General features: G+C 32.7%; 2 protein-coding genes and 1 long non-coding RNA gene across 4 annotated transcripts; 2 read left to right on the top strand and 1 right to left on the bottom strand.

Annotated features, from left to right (window-relative positions):
* The first annotated feature begins 179 nt into the window (after nt 1–179).
* On the top strand, nt 180–2658 carry LOC123209447 (probable CoA ligase CCL7). The gene is made up of 6 exons (XM_044627513.1): nt 180–1311; nt 1473–1662; nt 1760–1905; nt 1991–2058; nt 2138–2240; nt 2334–2658. Exons 1-6 carry the CDS (start codon nt 310–312, stop codon nt 2445–2447), a joined length of 1623 nt encoding a protein of 540 aa, XP_044483448.1. The 5' UTR covers nt 180–309; the 3' UTR covers nt 2448–2658.
* Nucleotides 2659–5901: 3243 nt separating this feature from the next.
* On the top strand, nt 5902–10071 carry LOC123208859 (probable CoA ligase CCL7). Its single transcript, XM_044626462.1, has 6 exons — nt 5902–7075; nt 7365–7554; nt 8818–8963; nt 9320–9387; nt 9502–9604; nt 9717–10071. The coding sequence occupies exons 1-6, from the start codon at nt 6074–6076 to the stop codon at nt 9828–9830; spliced, it is 1623 nt and encodes a 540-aa protein (XP_044482397.1). The 5' UTR covers nt 5902–6073; the 3' UTR covers nt 9831–10071.
* Nucleotides 10072–10079: 8 nt separating this feature from the next.
* On the bottom strand, nt 10080–12342 carry LOC123208860. 2 transcript variants are annotated; one of them, XR_006500850.1, is made up of 3 exons: nt 11911–12342; nt 10778–11770; nt 10080–10338 (listed from the first exon to the last, which is right to left on the bottom strand). It is a non-coding gene; the product is annotated as an uncharacterized LOC123208860 (long non-coding RNA). The 2 variants fall into 2 exon arrangements; XR_006500849.1 differs by having other exon boundaries at nt 11649–11770.
* Nucleotides 12343–16502: the final 4160 nt, after the last annotated feature.

The raw sequence follows: 16502 nt of genomic DNA, 5'->3' as shown, positions 1-16502 counted from the left end.
TTTGATGAAAAAGGGATATTCACTTTTATTTGAGAAATATAGAATTATTCCAGTTGATTACAATGCAAAGCATTTAAGATACCGTTCCAATGCATAATTCTCCAGCCAAATCCATTGCCGTCCGAAAGTATCGTATCATCTACGGACTCATCAATGCCATCTGATATACATCCCCATCAATGTCATGTGATAGTTAATTATTTACCATTCATGTTTGTGTCTTAGTGTCTCTGCACTTCCAAAAAGAGATACCATCTAATGTCTTGACCAACAATACTGTAATTGAATTCTTATTCTGGTTTTAATCCAATGGAGAAATCTGGTTATGGCCGTGATGGTACATACCGGTCTTTAAGGCCACGTTTGGTCCTCCCCAGGGATCCCAATCTTTCCATGGTTAATTTCCTTTTCCAAAACTCTTCTTCCTGTCAGTCCAAACTAGCCCTTATTGAAGCTGATTCTGGTGAATCTTTAACCTATTCCCAGTTCAAATCCATCTTGATCAAGGTCTCTCATGGCTTTCACCATCTCGGTATCCATAAGCATGATGTCGTCTTGATTTACTCTCCCAATTCAATACACTTTCCCATTTGCTTTCTTGGTGTTATTGCTTTAGGTGCTATCGCAACCACTGTCAATCCTGCTTACACTGTAAATGAACTTTCAAAGCAAGTCAAGGATTCCAACCCAAAGCTTGTTATTACACTGCCTGAACTATGGGACAAAGTCAAAGTTTTTAACTTGCCGGCTGTAATTCTGGGTTCAAAAGAAAACTTATCTTCGAATTCAAAGATTGTTACTTTTCAGGAATTGATTGAGTTATCAGGGAGTGCATCAGAATTTCTTGATGTTTCCATTGAACAGACGGATATTGCTGCTTTGTTGTACTCTTCAGGTACAACGGGTACAAGCAAAGGTGTCATTTTGACGCATGGAAATTTCATTGCGGCATCCTTGATGATAAACATGGACCAGAATCTGGCTGGTGAAAAAGGTAATGTGTATCTCTGTGTGCTGCCGATGTTTCATGTATTTGGGCTTGCAGTAATTCTGTACACACAGTTAAAGAGAGGCAACACTCTTGTGTCAATGAGGAAGTTTGATTTTGAGATGGTTTTAAGGAGTGTTGAGAAGTACAGAGTGACAGATTTGTGGATCGTGCCTCCTATTGTGCTTGCACTTGCTAAGCAGAGTTTGGTCAAGAAGTTTGACCTTTCGTCTTTGAAGCTTATTGGCTCTGGTGCTGCTCCTTTGGGAAAGGAATTGATCGAAGAATGTGCTAGGAATTTTCCTCGTGCTGTGGTTATTCAGGTAAATCATCTTTATTGCGTGAAGATCCTAAAGGATAACTTGAGTAGTAAAGAGAAATATGAATTCAAATCCTACGACATCAAAATTAAAATCGTAACTTATTTAATGCAGTAAACAAAAAAGTTTTGGCCAGATTGAAGATTAACCGATTGTGGTTTCAGGGCTATGGTATGACTGAAACTTGTGGCATTGTTTCAGTGGAGAATCCTTATGTAGGAATTCGACGGAGTGGTTCAGCAGGAACACTTGCGGCAGGAATTGAATCCCAAATAGTAAGTGTAAAAACTCTAAAGCCTCTCCCTCCTAATCAACAGGGGGAGATATGGGTTCGAGGACCCAATGTCATGCAAGGTAGAAAACACATAGGAAAAATCAGTAATTTCAATATTTCATTGAATTAGGAAATATAGTGTTTGCTGGTAGATAATAATGACAAGTATAATTTCAGGCTATTTCAACAATGAAGAGGCCACAGCGCTGAGCATAGATGACAAGGGTTGGTTACATACAGGAGATATCGGATATTTTGACGAGGATGGACGGCTATATGTTGTCGACAGAATTAAAGAACTAATTAAGTACAAAGGTTTTCAGGTAACCTATTTCCCTGAAATTTAAATATTACTGTCATGCTGATGCATTCTCCATTTTATTTATATGTTGAACTGATTCACACTAGGTTGCACCAGCGGAGCTAGAAGCGTTGCTTGTTTCTCACCCCAAGATATTAGATGCTGTAGTCACTCCGTAAGTAATATTAAAAATATGAGCTAATTTCTTCATCTCTCCATTCTAAGTAAAATATTAAGCATTTCGACCTCTGTAGATTTCCGGATGCTGAAGCTGGTGAGGTCCCAGTTGCTTATGTTGTTCGGTCGCCCAACGATCTGCTGACTGAAGAAGCTGTTAAGAATTTCATTGCTAATCAGGTATTCTTACACGGCACAAAGAAAGTGAAAATCTTATGCATACTATGCATGGAAAGTGAATTTTCTTTCATTGTTTTGTTTCCTCTGTTATAGGTTGCACCTTTCAAAAGATTGCGAAGGGTAACATTCGTTAACAGCGTTCCCAAGTCAACTTCAGGGAAAATCCTGAGAAGAGAGCTCATAGAGAAAGTCCGGTCCAAGATGTGAATTCAGAGAATGTGGAATTGGTACGACAATCATTTTATTAAAAAAAAAACATGCTCTTTTCACGTTTCGACAATAAACAATTTTCTGTAATAAAACAATTTGATTGCTTGCGTTTGGACTACAGTTCATGAAGACAAATCAGAATCCATTTATCATCTCAAGCAGCCGGCCGGCTAATATTTAATCAAATAAAGAAACTAATATTATTATATATTTATTAGGGATGCACTGATAAAACTCTTATGGACGTTTAATTTGCGTAATATTTTATTATCAAAATAAAAAGATTATTAGATATAAATGATTACTATGTTTGATAAAATTTGGTAGATATAAATAATTATTGTGTTTGGTTAAAGATAATAAATTATTACTAATAAATTATTTTACTTAAATGTCTTTGAATATAATTATTTTTAAATATTTTTTATATTATTTATCATATAAATTAAAAATAAATTTATTTTTGTCTTAAAAAATTAGTAAATAAAAATATAATTATAATAAAATCAAGATTACCTTGACAATATTTAAATACTTAAGGTGAAAAGTAGTAATCAGATTATCACTTGTGTTACCTGCCACGTCAGCATTGGTAATAGAAAATTACTATAATATTTTATTACTGACAAACCAAATAAGGGAATAAAAGATAAATTACCAAAGTAATCTTAAAAAATAAGAACCAAACGCTCCTTTAGATATATATGCTTTCATTGGTTAGAGTTATATTCAAATTGAGTTACGTTTAAACTCAATTTATTTTATATAAAATTAAACTCTGAACTCAATTTGTTTTAAAAGAATTAAGGTCGAATCGAGTTTTATACTCGATTTAATATTAAAATAATATCATTATTTCAAATAATATTATTTTATATTAAATTTTGATGAAACAATGAATTTCATTTTTTTAAAGGCCAAACGACTATTTCCCACCCAAACTATGCTGAATTCTCAAAGTTCCTTTCATTAACTATGAAAATGTCGTTTATCCACCCATGACCAGTTAAACTTAATGGAACCCTAACCCCTGAAAATTTAATCTCATTCCCCCCCCCCCCCCCCCAAAAAAAGTTTAAAAACTAACTTTTCTCCCCTAAGCCAAGTTTGAAAAGATTACATTGTCCCCTTTAGGGTTTAGTTTCCAAACCCTTTCACTTTCTCCGACGCTATCGCCGGTCGTCTCTCCCTCCCGATTTCTAGGAACATGAGATCAATCGATCTCCTCTTCATCGTCTGGGAAGACGATTTCTCTTACTAGACGACTTCTCTTAATGTCGGATGGGTTGGGTGGAGTTGAGGAGGGTCATCGGTGGAAGAGAAACGGTCGAGAGAGAGAGACGGCTGGCGATGGTGTCGGAGAAAGTGAAGGGGTTTGGAAACTAAACCTTAGGGGGGGCAATTTAATCTTTTCAAACTTGACCTAGGGGAAAAAAGTTAGTTTTTTAAATTTAGGGGGAAGGGGAAATGAAATCATATTTAAATTTATTTGTAATATTAAATATAAAATGATGATTTTACCTTCATTATCGTTAATTTTAACTACTGATAGGTGAATAAATGATATTTCCATAATTAATAGAAAAAATTTTGAGAATTCAGCATAGTTTAGGTGGGAAATAGTTGTTTGGCCTTTTTTAAATTTGAAAAACTATTCATTTCCAATAATGAAAACGTTTTAATTACATTTTATATTAATTAAAATGTCATTTTTAATAAAAATATGAAGCTATCCTAAACACTTGTTTCTTTATAAATATCAATTACTAATAATTGAGTTTATGAAAATTTTATTTAATTAATGTTAACTAAGACAAACTTATAAAAAGACAAAAAATATTATTTTTATTTATAAATAATAAATGTTTATTTGTTGTAAAAATATTTTTATTAATTGTATTTAAAAGATCAAAAGACTTCTTCTCATCCAAGATTTGTTGAAATAACAAAATTTCATCTTTTAAAATTTAAAAAATCTAAACACTCTCTGTTTTGTTAAAATTTATTATTTAAATTAAGAGTAAAAATATTATTTAGCTAAAAATATTTAAAAATTAAAAATTTATCATATTTCTTTTTCTTAGTTTAAAATTTTAACAATTTTTTCCTATTCAAAATTTGTAAAATGATTATTTCTTTCTTAGAGTTTACTTTCAAACAAACTTCACCGTCTCCGATTGCATTCTCTCTCCTCCGCCCCCCCCCCCCCCCCTTTTACGGTTGTTTTTATCTTTAACGAAAACAACAAAGGAGACAGATGAAAAGATTGAGAGGGAAAGAAAAAACCAACTATTAGAAAAGAGATAATCATAGGAGAGAAAAAAAAACTCTATATAAAAAATAATCATTTTTTAAATTTTAGATGAAAAAAATTATTAAAATTTTTAAATTAAGAAAAACATGGTAAATTTTTTATTATTATTTAATATTTTTAACTAAATAATATTTTTATTATTAATTTAAATAATAAATTTTAACAAAAAAAATATTTAAGTTTTTTAAATTTAAAATATAAAACTTTATCATTCAAGTAAAGCTTGCGGAGAATAAGGCTGTTGTTCTATTTAAAATTTCTCCATTCAAGCCATTAGAGAAATGGAGCATTTCAGTTGGATGGCAACTAACCCAAGCAATCAAATTTCACAATTAAATACTATTAATAAGCGGCTCAAATTTACATAAAAAAGGGAAAGGAAAACAAGCAAAATCCATCTCATATTTGATAGCGAAGCACCGTAACACATAATTTTAAATATTATTATTCATGAAATCTTTATTTTTAAATTAAAATTAAATTAACAATGGTGATAATGCTTGAACTTAAACTATTTCGATTAAATAAAGTAAAAGAGTATAATTAAATAAACAAATTAGAAAAATCAGTGAACGAATGGATAAAACAAAAATAGAAAACAAGACATGATGAGGGGACTAAGACTGGAATTAATAGTAAATAAAAAAAAAAAAGAAACATGAAAAACATGGTCTTCCAATGATGAGATGGACAAAAGTATTGACTTTTTTTACTTGCTCTTCACCGTCATGCCATGCGCGTGGCATTTTCTCGTGCAAAAAAATCCCATGTGCTTTTTTTTTATCTGTTATTAATGTTTATTTCTCCATAAAAAGTTTAATACCATTTAAATTACTAAAAACCCTTTGAAATATATAAGAGATAATTTATAATAAAATAAAATTATATATCTAATTTTATATAAATAATAATATATTATTATATAATTAGATAATTTTAAATTAAAAAATTATATATAATAAAAATAAAAAAAGGCAGTTGAGGATAGGATGTAATGGTGATAAAATATTTTCCCTGCCTTAAATCAAAACTTGAAAATCTCAATCAAAATTCAATGCTTTTGTTTGATTGGCAATGCCGTGAAAGTGAAACAAACAGGAAATTCAACTTCTGATCGAGCCGTCCATCCATGTTCTCCAGCTTCAACACTCACACCTTACCATTGTTGCACGGCTCTCCATAGCAAAACAAGAAGACAAATAATAACCCCGTCTTAAATTATCTCCGCTTCTCTTCTCTTCTTCACACGTACAATCCTTCTCATAAACCCATCTCAGTTGTCTCATTTTTTTTTCCCATTTTTCCTGGAATGGAGAAATCTGGCTATGGCCGTGACGGAATATACCGGTCTTTGAGGCCACCTTTGGTCCTTCCCAAAGATCCTAATCTTTCTATGGTTAATTTCCTTTTCAGAAATTCTTCGTCATTTGAATCCAAACTAGCCCTTATTGATGCTGATTCTGCTCAATCTTTAACCTTCTCCCAGTTCAAGTCCACTTTGATTAAGGTCTCTCACGGCTTTAGCCATTTGGGTATCAGGAAAGGCGATGTCGTTTTGATGTTTGCTCCTAATTCTATACGATATCCTCTTTGTTTTCTGGGTGTTATTGCTATAGGTGGTATTGCTACTACTGTCAATCCTGTTTACACCGTGGCTGAGCTCTCAAAGCAAATTAAAGATTCAAAACCAAAGCTTGTTGTCTCAGTCCCTGAGTTGTGGGACAAAGTTAAAGATTTTAACTTACCTGCTGTGATAATAGGTTCAAAAGATAAGTTATCTTCAAATTCAAAGATTGTTACTTTTCATGAATTGGTTGAATTATCTGGCAATGTATCAGAATTTCCGGATGTTTCTATTAAGCAGACGGATGTTGCTGCTTTGTTGTACTCGTCAGGTACGACTGGTACAAGCAAAGGAGTCGTTTTGACTCATAGGAATTTTATTGCAGCATCTTTGATGATAACTATGGATCAGGATCTAGCTGGTGAAACAGATAATGTGTACCTCTGTGTGTTGCCAATGTTTCATGTGTTTGGGCTTGCAGTTATTTTGTACGCACAGTTGCAGAGAGGCAATACTCTGGTGGCAATGGGGAAGTTTGATTTTGAAATGCTTCTGAGGAATGTTGAGAAGTTTAGGGTGACTCATTTGTGGATTGTGCCTCCAATTGTGCTTGCTTTGACAAAGCAGAGTATGGTCAAGAAATTTGACCTGTCGTCTTTGAGGCAAATTGGTTCTGGTGCTGCTCCTTTAGGAAAGGAATTGATGCAGGATTGCGCAAAGAACTTTCCTTATGCCTTGGTTATGCAGGTAGTTTATTAAGCATTAGTATTGTGAATTCTGTGCTAAATCGTTGATAGAATGTTTATAGATAAGAATGTTATTAAGAATTTCTACACTAAACTGAATGAATGGTTAAGGTTAGTAATAATTACATAAATGATTATTTACAGTATATAGGGTGTGGATTGGTTTGAGGCTTCTCTCTTCTGCTTCAAACAAAAAATTATAAGATGTTTTGGTTCATTCTCTTCAAGTCCTAAAAAGGGGCTTGGAGTAGAATAGTTGTCACTAATCAGGAAACTCTCTATGATTTCAGGGCTATGGTATGACTGAAACTTGTGGCATCATTTCAGTGGAGAATCAAAGGGGAGGAGTTCGACATAGTGGTTCCGCTGGACAACTTGTTGCAGGAGTTGAAGCTCAAATTATCAGTGTAGATACTTTAAAACCTCTTCCTCCTAATCAACTGGGGGAGATATGGGTTCGTGGACCTAATATGATGCAAGGTAGAGTTTATGTTAACTGCTTCAGTTCAGTTTTACTCTCTACATATGGGCTACTGGAGCATCAAAATCATTTTATTACTTAAATTTATAATCAAATGATTGAATCGCTTGTCTGGTTTGTTTGTGGGTAGAGATCCTTTAAATCCTGCATTTTTGTTGAAAATGAAACTTAAATCCCATACGATCAGTGGCTATATTTTATTGATTTCAAGTTTCATCCTGTTATCTAATGTTCCTGCAAATAATTGCTTCCATTTTGTGGCCTTTCGCTTGGAAAAGTGCTGTAGAGAACCACATCCACTTGAATGGAGCAAACAAAACCAGTCCTTGTAATGCTAATGTAACAGTGGAATGAATAAATCATATTATTGTTGAGATTTCAGTTTTACCCTATACGTGAGACTTGACAGGATATAGAAATCATCTAATTAGCTTATCTTTTCACTGTCTCAGTGAACAGCTAAAAACTAGTGTACAGTGGAAACCCATTTGAAATAATTGGTAATCAAGCAATATACTGCCTCTTTGCATTCCTTAGTAGGAGTATAGGCTGCCGAGACTTGACAGGATATAGATTAGCGTTGGAATCATCTAATGAGCTTATCTTTTCACTGTTTCAGTGAACATAAAAAAACTAGTATTCAGTGGTAACCCATTTGCAATAATTGGTAATCAAGCAATATACTGCCTCTCTGCATTCCTAAGTAGGAGTACAGGCTCCTGAGAATCATTTTGGCTTCCGTAACCATGTGACTGTCATTGTCAGGTGACAAGTGATGTGAATATATGTGATTTTTTTAGGAATATCTGATAGCCAAGTGAATTTTAGTAAGTATAATTGCAACTTATGCAAATCCTGAAATTTGCTCTCCTGTCTAATATAGCCAGATCAACCCCAGAAATTACCATCTTTCTCCTAAGTGAAGACTAATTTACTTATTGATTTTATTTTGTGTCAAAGTTATCACTGAAAATTTTTTTTAGCATAAGATATTCTTATGCAGCTCTCTATCCAGGTTATTTCAACACCCTTAGTTATAGAGAATTAAGTTTTTGCCCAATGTATACAAGTGGATGAGGTGCTCAAATTGTTCGTACATAACAAGTTTCTTCTTTGCCCTATGAATCACTTGTAGTTATAAGGTTGTATTCCATTTCTCCAAATTGCATGGAAGTTCTTGCACTCTTTTTACATGCTGTGTACTCTCTTGTTTTGTTTTCAGCTAAATTTTGCATAATTGTTCAATTGAAAATTCATTTCAGGTTATTTCAACAATAAGCAGGCGACAGTGCTGGCCATAGATAAGCAGGGCTGGGTTCATACAGGAGATCTTGGATATTTTGATAGGGATGGACAGCTATTTGTTGTTGACCGAATTAAAGAGCTCATAAAGTACAAAGGCTTTCAAGTAAGCTCTTTTTGGTAATGTTGATTTGGTGCAAACTATTGTTCACTTGAAGTGGACAGAATTATCAACCATAAATAGTATGTCCTTAACATTTTTCGTGTGTGTGTGTGGAAAAGAGGGACTTTTAAATTGACAAACTCAATTCTATGATTAGCATATTGATTACATTCTTAGTTACTTTTCCTCGGGAGATATCTAACTTTGAGTTGAGCTATTGCAGGTATATTGCTGTGTTTTTTGCTTATTGCTTGGATCCCATCTCTGTATTTAAATAGTATTTGGTTTACTAAAATTGACTTGTATTGCTCATTATTCTACTGAAACATCTTTTCTTTTGCTTCATTGATCCAAACTAGGTTGCGCCAGCAGAGCTTGAAGGGCTGCTTGTTTCTCACCCTGAGATATTAGATGCTGTAGTCATTCCGTAAGTATTACTCTTAAAATATGTACCAACTTTATGCACTTTTCTTAGGGAATCAATATTGATTCCTATCTGCAAGTACCTCACTTAAATTTTGAAGCATTTCCACCCATGTAGATTCCCAGATGCTGAAGCTGGTGAGGTTCCAATTGCATATGTTGTTCGCTCACCCAATAGTTCATTGACCGAAGTAGATGTCAAAAACTTTATTGCTAAGCAGGTAATGTGAAACAATCAAATCCTGCTTGATCTTTACACCCAAACGTGAAATGTGTATTTTGCCTATAACCAGATGCTTGATCTTTTTTTTTTTTTTATCTCCTCTGTTACAGGTTGCACCTTTTAAAAGACTAAGGAGGGTGTCATTTATAAACACTGTTCCAAAGTCAGCTTCTGGTAAAATCCTGAGGAGAGAGCTGATAGAGAAAGTACGATCCAAAATATAAAAAATGAGCTTTGATAAGTCATAACTGATAAGAGCATTACATGTTTATTATATCTTAACAATTACATCTCCTTGCTGACGTTTATGTAATTTTAAGAATTCAGTTTTCTTGTAATAAGGGTAGAACAAGCCTGTGCAAGTCCAAGCTGCATTATGAAAATGGCCTGGCATGAATTGTCAATTTGTTGTTGAGGAAGTTGATTTGTTGAATGATAATATGAACCCATATAATATCCTTTCTAGATTACTGTAAACAATAAAACCCTCATATAACCAACTGCTGCATAAAAGTCAATGAATCTGGAAAGCAAAATCACATATTATATAATGACAATATTTGACATGGGGCACCAACTAGTTTGGACCTTAAATTATTTGATATTGATAATTATCGTCATTCCTGACTTGGTAAAACAGAGATTCGTATTTGCTGCTTAACGTTCAAATGGACGAAGTTAGCTTGTTTCCTTTCACTACTGTAATTCTCGGGAGAGTATGGTCAACAATAACTGCGAGAAAGACAAAAGGGCATCATCAAAATAGGAACAAAATACAAATAATTAAACCAAATCTCCTCATTAAGACGGGTGTGAAAGAGAGATGAATCCTATGAGCTAGCCTCTGAAATGTATACTTCCACAGAAGGTATTAAAAACTAGATAGGATATCGCCACTCAATGACATCTGATAGTCCTATAAGCAAATTCATGTCGATTATATCTATGGATATCATGCATGCTTTTTTTTTTTTTTTAACAAAGAATCCATCTGAGCTAAATTATTTTTTTGTGATCGAACTAATTACATTAAATAAATAAATAAAATTTTAAATTTAATTATTACTCTTACAACTAGTGCATCGGTAAGTCAATGCTTAACCAACAAATTTAAAACTGCTTGCTCGGATGCTCTAAACTAAATGTACTCAAAAAAATGCAAGAGACTTACCTTGACCAAGCCCTATAGGGTTCATCAGAATTCAGAACCTTGCCAGCAGAACATACCAAATTCAGCATTTGACAATCCTTAAAATCCATGTCTAAAAAATTAAAAAAAGAAAAAAACAGTTCACACTTTCTCATGTATGTTAAACAACAACCGAATTATATGTGATTCTATATAATAAATATTTCACATATCTTGCTTCTGTTGGGTTCTGAATGTAATGTTGTATTTGATTTTCGTGCTTTCTTAATCATACGTTGCTCTTGAATATATTCAATAGTACCCTAATGTACATGGCATATGATATGCAGATGCTCATGGAAGGAAAATAATCAGAGGGCCGGCACCAGGTTTTGAGCTGCAGTGTCTGTCACTTTCGATCCCCCAAGCACTACCAGCTAAAGAAATCTTTAGGGAGCAGAAAAAAACATCTGACTTTTTCATACATTCAGTGCATTGTCTTTTTCCAATATTTGTCCCAAAGAAGGCTAAAAGTAATTGAACAAAAAAGAACGACAGTTTCAGCATCTCCATTTTAAGCACTTGGTTTATGCTTATTTTCGGGTATCGATGAACAGAGATGATCTTTGCATCTCTGACCATAATGGCTATTAGAATTGCGGAGAATAAGTCACTACAAATCTTGTGTTTGTATGGTTGTTTTTAGTCTTTTACTCATTTTATTTTTACTTTTATAAAGCCAACAAGTCACTGTAATAATGGAGACCCCTAACTATATATATTAAGTACTGTATTTATTAATTTTAAGTGTTTAAAACTTAAAATTAGGCAAAATTTAATGAGTTAAACTTGGCCAGTAAACTAATAAGTTGATTAGGCAAAATTTATGTAGGTGGGAGATATTAATTTTTACCTTGAAAGCCCTATAAATGCTGAAGGGCTTAACTTAATATTTGAAGCTCCTTGAAAACTGATCGTCATCGAACTAATCTGTGCATGGTTCAAAAGATTCTTGAAGAACCCTTCTGAAGTGCACTAATGAAAACCAACAAAGCAATATTTTAGTAGATCTTTAAAAACACACACTCAGAACATACATGTAAAAACACGCACAAAGAAAATAGAAAGGACAAATAATTTATAAAGAGTAACAAGTCAAGAGCATGCACACATACTTAGGTTTGTGAAGAAACTATTGCGAATTCTTTGAGTATCCCAAAAGAAAGAGATGAAGAGTATCTGTATCGCAAGTCCGAAATAGCGAAAATGGCATTCATCTGCATCTGCACATGCACCTTCTTGCCCATGGCCGTCCTATTTTCCTCATTCGATCGGCAGCTAATTGCAAAGGCTTTTTTGTGCTTTGGGCTTCGAATCACAACCAAATAACGCAATAAGATGCAGGTGCAAATGCAGATAAAGGCGACATCTTAGCATAATATACAATACTGAAACAATTTCTCTTTTAAATTTCTTTCCCAGACAATAATTATACTTGTTGGCTGCCGATTCTCTGATGATTTCGAGACGTAAGGAAAGATATCAATATTTAAAGAGAGAAGATGAGGGTTGCTAATAGTTAGTTAGATTACATGTTTCCATTTGTATACCGCTGTTGAAGGAAAGAAAGAAGGTGGCCAGTTGATTGATTTGATATAAACCAGGCCACGTGATACAAAGCCACCTAGCACGTGGGTTTCGATGGACCATCTAATGGAAGATTGACACGTGTAACCGAGAATCTGACAACCCAATTGAAATGACCATTTAACCGGGTCGAAATCTTGGGGGAAAGGTAATCTGCAGGGCAACAGAGGGGCACACTGGGCTGTCAGTGGACCTCCATTATCCCGCTAATTCGATCAGATTGAAAGATAATAATAGTATATAGCGAAATAACTGTATACAATGACCTGAAGAAGTAATTCAAGTAAAAAAGCGTCAAAAAGGGGCTAAAATGACTTAGACCCACCCAAATTTATTGTTTTGTGAAATTCCTGTATATTAACTTTAAAAATCTCAAATACTCACCTATTTATTAATTTTTACTGCCATAATTAGGAATAAAATAATTATTTTAAAATTTTTATTTACAAAAAGAATAATTTATCTCAATTTCTTATCTTAATTTTAAAAACATACAATTTTCTCCTTAACTTAATTTTAAAAAGTTAATTTAATTTTAAAAAATTATTTTTTCACCCTCAACATTTAAGGTTCTTAAGGTTTTCATATTTTAGAGATGACAACCACCCTCTTAAATTTTAAAATATTATATTTATACTCCTAAAATTTTATTTTCTTTTTTCGACAACCATTCTTCCCAATGATTCCCCTTTGTATGTCGTCAACCTCACTATCGATAAGCCCTTTTCCCCTCTAGTGGTTTCCCAGAGTGAAACCATCAAAATCCAACTAAAATCGTTACATGTCTATAAATCAGTGCAACTGATTTGTGCATCGGTTAACGTCGTAAGAACGTGAATCAGATTAATCTTGTTTGATGTGATTAATTTTAATCTAATATAATAATTTGATTCAAATAAAATTTCTCATTGAAATAATGGTTTGACTGCATGGTTTTTGCAGTGGGATTGCTAGAGTTGCAATCATTTCGTAAAATTCAATTATATATTCAGATGATATGTGATAAAATTAGTGTTTTATATTCTTAACTTAAAATTATTTAATCATATGATGATATATTACTTTAATAACTAATTATAAACTCAAAACTAATTTAAATCATTCAAGTTAGATATGGAAATTTCAGAGGTGTATATGTCTAAAAATTACATTCATATATGCACAAACAAAACGGTAATAACAGGCATTTAAAAACAATTATATGTGCGGTTATAGATGAAGTATCCCAAATCGGTATGGATCCGTCAGTTTTCTAACCGTCAATGTAAATTAAATATCTTAGTACACTTGTTAATCAATCAGCGTTGATATGGTCGTTTGGTTGAACATGTCTTATTGTCCTTATAAAATATCTGATTATCAATGTTACGTTTTCTTTACATGGTCCATATCAAATAATTTTGATGTATGCATACACATTGAGTTGAGTTTGACTGCAAATTACTTTTTAACGTAACATAATGTACATGAAAAATTCTGTCTCTTCATTTAAATTTATAAACACATTGGTTTACTGTATTTCTTGATCTCACAATATGGGTAATTATATGGCAGTAATTTTTTCACTTGTTACGTAATAATATCCTAATATGTCGTCAAAAAAAAAGTAATTACATGATAAAAAAATTGATAAAATAATTAAATTTTAAGAAAACAATTTGTGTTTGAGTTTTTATTATACTTATGAAATGTGCACGAAATTAGTTTACCATATACCCATATATATGGTATAGACCAATTGTACTGTTGTCCTATTTTTGAAATTCATATTATAAAATTAGGGAGAAATTAGTTTCACTTTAAAAGAAATTACGGAGATATTCATTGACATACCCTAAATAAAGGCCAAGGAATTTTGTCTCTGTTGGTTTAAAGACTAACAGTGATCAACATAATGTTTAGTTCTCCAAGTGCAAAATTACTGGAAGGAAGATTCGTTCATATTATCCTTATTCCTATGGACTATTTTGTTGTTATCGAAGACTTAACATCCCAAATATTTTGATGGGCCAATAGGCCTATGGCTTACTTGAGGGGCCATGGGGACTGATAAAACGGACAGAAAAGACCCCTACAAACTGGACGGCCTAAATTTTCGATTAAAGTTGATGTATTTGTCATCGTCGAATGTTCCGCCAAGGCAAGGGGCCCCCCCAAAGCCTTCCAACGGCTTCGTGTTTCTTGTCTGTGTAAAGTGGTAATTGCTTAGTTCGTGTACGGTTGAAGTCATGAGATTTCCCATCTGTGCATGTTTAGGCAATAAGAAATACTAAGTAATCATCTAATTAAGATGAGGGGACTCAACTTATTGCATTAATTATTCTATAATCTTTAACCTTGAATAAAAGATTCAAATTAGAAATAAAACATCCTGGGCATGTTATTTGTTAATTGTTGATGATATACAAGAGCCGGTTCGATGTTTTAGACATTAAACATCCTAATCACTAGAATAATATTATTTGTATAAAAAATAATATCTTATTATATAATTAAATAATTTTAAATTATATAATAATATATTATTTCATTGCTATACTTATCATCATTACACCTGGTTTTTATATATTCCACGTTCGTCAAGTCTATGGCTCAATCGATGAAAAGAATCAGCAAGCACGACTTTTTCAGTCTTTGTCGTGTAGAGATTCAAAAGAAAAAATAAATGTAAAGATGAACTTGGAAAAATTTATTTTCCAGTACTAACACCTACAACAGGTTGGTGAAGCATAATTCATGCCTATATATATATATATATATATATATATATATATCAAATCATGATCACAATATTGACCTGTATTAAATTTCTACAAGATTAGGACTTGTCATTTGTCATATATACATCCCATTTCAACGTAACTTGCAGGACACGGGGATGAAGAATCTATCATCATCATCATCATCATCATCACTAAACGAAGAATTTTCTTTACAATAGCCAATGGATTCTATTCTATTTTCTTTCCATATCTGTCAATACCGTCTTGGGTTGGGACCTCATCGATTTGAGATGTTCTTGGCTGCATTGAACTTTGTAAATTAGGGTTTAGCTTAGCAAGCTAATCCACCCATATCATTGTTAATGCAATTATTTTCTTCGTGTTAATATTATTGTCAAAGGATAATCATAAACACAGTCAAGAAACCAATAGTTAATATTAATAATATATCCATCCATCCATCCATCCATCAAGTGACAGTCCTCATTGTTGATGCTTTTGAATGCAAAAAGGCAACATTTGCCAAGAAAGTCTCCCTTGAATTTGATGATAGGATTTAAACCTATAAATACTTCTGTTTCTCCTCAACAAAATTTAATTTGAAACAAATTATCAGACCACCCAGATGACGACTAATTGTAAATTAATAAATTAAAGAGAAAATAAAGTAATATATTTGACCTAACATTACCTTGGAAGTGTAAACTCTAGCTACTATTAAGTTTTTTACTATGGAATAATTGATCATTTCTAAATTAGATTAAAGCTTAATTGGTGTGGATAAGGAAGAAGCATTGGCGAATTCCATTTGAAGGATTAAAGGAATATCCTTTATAACATGCTTCTCAATATACCCTCTCCTCCTCACTTTATACAAGTTTGAGGTGAAAGAATAATTTTTTTTTTATAATAAACATATTTTTCTTCAAAATTAGATAAAAACCCACCTAAATACATTCCTGTAGTTAAAGTTGATAATTAAAAAAGGAGTTGAATGTAAAAATTATATATGGTTTATTATAGTTAAATTAGATTAAATCATATATGGTTTATAATAAACATATTCTTGACTGACTAGACAATAATGTTGTTCTACAAATATATTATATATGGTTTATTTGTGTTTTGGAAAAGTGTTTCTGTAGTTGCCATGCCTTTTCCCACCCCTGATGGAACGTTCCCAGCAGCTTCTATGTAGAAATTGATGGCATGATGTGTGATGGTACATGTGTTATGATGCATGCACATGCATGAATTTGCACGTATTCATTAAAAGGTAGTACGTCTGCACGTGCGCACTAAGGGGCGATCATATGCTTCAATAAATGCATTTCTATTTCTTCTCTTGAACTAAATTCGGTCAACAACCCTGAATTCTTATATTATGCGGTATGCTC

Source organism: Mangifera indica, chromosome 2, assembly GCF_011075055.1.
Source record: "Mangifera indica cultivar Alphonso chromosome 2, CATAS_Mindica_2.1, whole genome shotgun sequence".
NCBI classification, from domain to species: domain Eukaryota; kingdom Viridiplantae; phylum Streptophyta; class Magnoliopsida; order Sapindales; family Anacardiaceae; genus Mangifera; species Mangifera indica.
Note: the sequence above shows the minus strand (reverse complement) of the source record. Positions and strands in the feature narration are given on the sequence as shown.